Source organism: Hylobates moloch, unplaced genomic scaffold (assembly GCF_009828535.3).
Source record: "Hylobates moloch isolate HMO894 unplaced genomic scaffold, HMol_V3 SCAFFOLD_28, whole genome shotgun sequence".
Lineage (NCBI taxonomy): Eukaryota > Metazoa > Chordata > Mammalia > Primates > Hylobatidae > Hylobates > Hylobates moloch.
Window position 1 is genome coordinate 2,417,032 of NW_026652303.1, and position 5,818 is coordinate 2,422,849.

The following is a 5,818-nucleotide window of genomic DNA, read 5'->3' on the forward strand; positions in this document are numbered from 1 at the left end:
TTTTTTTTTTTTGCAAGAGATAAATGTACTGGCTTAATTTTTCTTAGAATGCTTAGTGCTATAAATTCTAATTTCTAACTTCATGAATGGCTACTGCATATAGAATTATAGAGACGGGGGATGATGCCATTTAGTTTGAGTTTTCCTGCACTGGTGTTCTTTAACCACTGAATATGTATTAAAACTAACTAAGACAAAGGAAAATAAATAATTTATTGGTATTTTTAAAAACAAAACATTTTATTTCCATTTTGTTATCTTACAAGATCCAAACTAGAATAATCTTATAATATCAGCTTAAAGCTGTAAAGGCATAGAAATTAGTCAACCCAAAAGAGGATGCACATTTCAAGGCCTTTTCTTCATAGAAGGAAATAGTTCAAGTGAAAATCCCCACTGATCTTATTCATCCACTAGCCCATAAGCTGTAATGGATTTAAAGGAAGCCGTGCGATTCCTGCAGTCTATCGGTACCCAAAAGAATCATCCCCACATCCATATCTCCAATTTTTGGTCTCTGTTCTGATCAGAAAGTAGCAGCTCTTATAATCTGGTGAAAATCCACAGGAATATAGGTAGCCACAGACACAGAAACATCCCTCTATTAAGAAACATATAATTCTTGCCTTAAATTCTGGCCCATTTTTGTAACACTGGTGATGTAGTCACTTTGAGGCCATCTTCATTCTCCATTTCCATTGCTAAACAAGTGGCAAATAGGAGGAAGCATATGACCTCAGCTTATGGAGGAATTATGAAATGCAGCTGGCCGCCTCAATTGTCTATTTTTTTTTTTTCTTTGAGACAGAGTCTCGCTCTGTCGCCCAGACTGGAGTGCAGTGGCTCCATCTCGGCTTATTGCAAACTCTGCCTCCCGAGTTCACGCCATTCTCCTGTGTCAGCCTCCCGAGCGGCTGGGACTACAGGAGCCCACCACCACGCCCGGCTAATTTTTTGTATTTTTAGTAGAGATGGGGTTTCACAGTGTTAGCCAGGATGGTCTCGATCTCCTGACCTTGTGATCCACCCACCTCAGCCTCCCAAAGTGCTGGGATTACGGGCGTGAGCCACCGCGCCCGGCCAATTGTCTGTTTTAATGCACGAGAGTCAAACACATCCTTAAATTTACCAGTCAGACAATGGATTCTTCTATTTGAGTACATCTTTATGTTTTGGTGATTCATGGCTCTTGTAATCAAATGGAACCATAGCTTGTGGAGCTAACAAGAGTCCCCATCTCCCCACCTGCCAGAGACAATGGCCTCACCCTGTCGCAACAGACCATTGTTCAATGTCCAGCATTGAAATCATTCATCAGGCAATAAATATAGAAAGGCTAATTGATTATGATTGTCCAGACTTAGTCTGGAGCCTGGCTCCAGAAATCAAGATTAGCCAGACACATGGAAGTCAGTTTGTCACTGCTCACCCCACCCTCTGTTGCCACCTGAATATGTTGCCACCTTAATATTTTTTTAAGACAAATTTTTAAAAACAGACAAGGAATAATGTGAAGTGTGAGGCTTTACTTACCACCAGCATTCAGGTCATCTAATCTTCCTGCACCCTGCAGTTGTGAAACGGCCATGTCTCAAAATTAAACCCTGGCAGATAACAGATCAAGCCACTCCCCCCTCGCTCCCGCCCGGATCTTACATATAAAGACTGTAAAAGATTTCCAGTCTATCTCTGGATCTAAGGGAAAAAATAAAGATTACAAAAGATTGAATAGAAGATAAAAACTCCTTCCATTTTACAGAAATGCACCATAGATAAAACCAAGATTTCTGCTTTAGTGCATCTAACTGTTAAGCCTGGGTAATCAAAAGCTTGTTTAACTCTCCATTTGACCTAATACAAGTGATAATTCAACCAGTGTAATGTCCGTTCAGAAAAGGGCACTTAGTCAGTAACTGGTAATTAAAATTAGCAGAAAAAAAAGGAAAGTCAATCCAATTGCTAAACAGATACCATGCATGTGATATAAATGTCAGCTATTAGATAGAAAAAGATCTGCCTACAACCTTTAATTAATGATCACATTCTATCCAAGGAGGGAAAAATGATGTATTAGCTTAAATCTCCCCAACCGTCCATAGACACATCAAGGAAGTTCAAGACATAATCCTATGTAACTCAGGGTATGAAATGGTCTCATTTGAGCCATATGCACTTAATATATTTGTCTATTTAAGATAAAACCCAATTTGAAATTGCAACGCTAACAAGTCACTCTATATCTAGAGAAACAGAATCCAAAGCCCCCAAATCTGAGGTTTTTGGCCAAAGTAGTCACTTGATCTATTAATAACCGAACAGACTGACTTGCCTTAGTCACTATCATCATCAGTCTCACGTGATAATGAAATGATCAAGGGTTAAATTGTAGTAAAATCAGATAGGTCAAGGTATTCTCCAACTTGATATTCTCCAATCAAAACCAAGGAGCCAATATCACCCCTTCCTCTTTCCACAAGTATTCCTGAGAGCTGACTCTGCCAGACAGCATGGCACGCATGAAGGTACACCGTCGGTCGGCACAACCAGGCGTGTTCCCTGTCCCTGTGAAGTATTCAGAACAGCCAGAACACTAAACCCACACATGTGAAAACTGCTGGGACGGGTCCATGGTGCCACGGAGCCTGGAGTGGGAGATGGGATTACTTGGAGGTCAGGAATTGGAGCTTAACAAGAAGAGGGGAGGCAAGGGCCATGGTGCTGAGTCATTCTTAATTGGGGAGTCCTTTTGAAAAGACATTTGTGTTCAAAGCCTGAGTGATAAATTTGGCTAGTTGAAATGAAAACTAAATACATTCCAAGGATACATGTAAGTGTATTGATTTGTCTCCAAATTGATAACTGGGCACTATGCCAACAAGTTCAATGATATTCTGGATGTCATTTAAGTGATGTTTTAAAAGGAGGTTGTTTGGCTGCTTCAAGACGGTTGGCAACTTGGAAAGAGGAAAAGGATAAGGTTACGGAAGAAGGAAAAAGAGAACAGAAGGAATATTTTTAAGTAAACAAATTCAAGTTTACTGGGAAGGGAATAAATCCCGTATTTCAGGGTGGACAGTTAGTAAGATCTGAAGGAGTATAAAAGCCAGGGCGGTGGGGGGAATGTCACCCAACTGCAAGTTTTTAGCAATTATACCTTAAAATTATTTTCATCACTAGACTCTGAACACTGATTACAGAGCCACTTTGACAGTAGCTGGCATCAAAACATTATGTGCATACAGTAAGTATTAAAATGCGACTTGGATCTCAAAAGGATAGTACATTCCTCAGGCCAGAAGCTTAAGCATCTCTTAGAAAAACCTACATAGCACAGAGGCACAGTTAGTACTTAATATCTAGGGACCACGGATTTTACAAGTAGTTATGAATCAAAGACTGGAGGTAAAAACTATATTATTAACAGCAGTCTCTCAGCCCAAATGAGACTAGGACAGCTAAGGAGGTCAAGGCAATTAGGTCATGGTTATAGGTTCCTTTTTTTTTTTTTTCATATTGTAAACATCTACACCTCCTGCGATAACTCACGTGCTCTATCCTCAAATTTGACATACCGCAAATTTAACTATTAAACATGGTTATCCACATCTTTCTACAAGGTATCACAAGGGTACCTTCGTGATACCAGTAGAGTGAAGCCTTGCTAATGAATACACGCGCTGGAAAATACATCTAAAATACGACGACCAGAACAAGCCACAGTCTTGGCGGCTGTCCTGGCCCACAAGAAATATTCCAGCCTTGAAGACTGAAGCCGATAAAATGCAGTCGTTTCAGCACTGCGTCCAGGGAAGAGTACCCGGAATGCTCGTTACACTCCGACCCCATCCTTCGAGAACTTCTAGCCACTCTAGTGTGTGTTTGGCCAACTGAGTCTGCAGGCAAAGCGCTGAGCGAACGCGAGGGCGCTGGCTGGTTTGCGAAACCTGTCATTCCTTCTGGAAACGCAGCGCCTGCCCAGGTTTTCCCAGGCTCCGAGCGAGCTACACCCCAGGCTTTGCCTCGGGAAGGCGGTGCCTGCTCGGGCCGCTGCCGCAGGAGGACTGGGTACCAAACCCGCTCGCTCCAGGCACCGCTGGCATCCAGGGAGGTACGCGGCGGGGAACCCGAGGGTGGTTGGGCTCCCCGGCAGGCTCCACCTCGCGTCCTGGCCTCACAGCTGACTTTCCGCATCTCCGAGCTCCAGAGGGCCGGCCCGGGGTCCATTCTCCACGGATCCCCCCGCGCAGCTCCTCCGCCTCGGGCTGGATGGCTCCCACCGGAAGAGTGCGGAGAAAGGCTCAGCCGCCGTGGGCAGGGCGCGGGTTTTATTACTGCGGATGGCGCAGTGGCCTCCCCTGGAGCCCCGCGACAAAGATGCAAGCCCCCCGCCGCGCTCGCCGCTGCTCTGGCCCCGCCCCGGCGCAAAAGACCCTGAAAAGCCTCCAAAGAGGGGTTCGCACTCCTGAGTTTGCAGATGGGGCTGGATGGGCTGGGAAGTTCTCTCGGCGGAAATCGGAGGGACCCCCCACCCCCACCCCAAAGACCCGCGCCTCCCGGCGCAGGTGGCCCGGCACGCCCGTACCTTGGTGGCGGGGTCCGCGGCAGCGATGGCGGGGTCCCCGGTGGTGTCTGGCGCCGCCTCGGCCGAGGGGCCGCCGCCGCTGGGCTCAGGCTCAGCCGGCGTGGAGCTCCCCTCGGGCGGCTGCTCCGGGCTGCGCTGCTCGGTGGAGCTTCCGGCGCCCATGGCTCCTCCGCACTTCTCCCGCGCCTAGCCGCCGGGTTACGCCTTCCCCAAGCCGCAGGGACAGGGGCAAGAGCCAAAAGACGCGCGCCCGCGAGGTCCCAAGAGCGCCTTCCTTCGCCGCCAGCCTCCTGCGAACGCGCCCAGCCTGCGAATGAAGGAGACGCGCTCGCGGCAAACTCCTTAAAAGAAAAGGAAAAAAAAAAAAAGGCCACCTCTTAGCCTCCGCCTCCCTCCCCCTGGTTTTTCCCTCGCTTCATCACATGAGCACAGCCCCAGACACGCCTTGCAGCAGCATCTGCCCCCAGGCTGCCGGGACCAGAGGCGCTGCGACGCGCCAGCTCAGGTCCAGGCAGCAGCCCACCGGCCCTCGGGCGCCTCCTGTTTCTAACAGGGGGACTAGAGCTGCGGGGACGACCCAGGGCCTCAGAAGGCAAGAGAGCAGGGGAGCAAAAAGCCTGCCGGTGACACTGGATTCTCTGGGGTTTATTAAATGATGGATCACCCAAGGCAGGAGCTTCTGCTGCAGCCGAATTTCAGCTCGCCCAGGAGCGAGTCCGAGTCCCCATTTGCTTTCCTGCAGACTGTGTTTAACTCCAAACATTTGTTCCAGCCTCCTCCCCATTAGCAGGAGAAAGGCAAGCGCTCCCTGGCTCCTCCTGAGTGCGACCATATTTGGGCACCTCACGTGGCAAGAGCAGGGAACCGAGAGGTTAACGCAGTCAGGCCACGGATGAGGTGGGCCACGCAGGCCCACGCTCTCCTATCCTCCGGAACAAGTGATGTCAGGCGATGCCATCAGCAGTGCTAGCCGCCCCCCTTCCCCCGGGGAACGGAACGGGGGAAATGAGGCTGTTACCGGAAATGTGCCCGTCCTTCTTTGAGGGCCTGTGCTGGGGGTTACCCATCCAGGCCACCTCTGCTCCGAGCGATGCTGAGGCATGACAGCATAGATCTGTTCCTTTGCCATCAGCCTTTCTCAAAAGATGAAGACTAAATAATATCAATACAAGTGGCTTGCATCCTTTCATTTCCGACCCTTGAATATAATGTGTATTATATGAACATGGCAGCCAA

General features: G+C 48.3%; 1 protein-coding gene across 3 annotated transcripts in view; it reads right to left on the reverse strand.

The window, feature by feature from the left end:
* LOC116463187 (A-kinase anchor protein 12-like) overlaps positions 1-5,307 on the reverse strand; it is a 115,247-nt gene extending 109,940 nt beyond the window's left edge. The window contains exons 1-2 of one of the 3 annotated variants that reach the window (XM_032146186.2): positions 5,247-5,307; positions 4,583-4,889 (exon numbers count right to left, since the gene is read on the reverse strand). In XM_032146186.2, the coding sequence (XP_032002077.1) occupies positions 4,583-4,744 (162 nt within the window). In that variant the 5' untranslated portion in view covers positions 4,745-4,889; positions 5,247-5,307. Of the gene's footprint in view, positions 1-1,533; positions 1,558-4,582; positions 5,034-5,246 lie in introns of those variants that run through there. The other 2 variants (XM_032146185.2, XM_032146187.2) reach the window with 2 other exon arrangements.
* Positions 5,308-5,818: the final 511 nt, after the last annotated feature.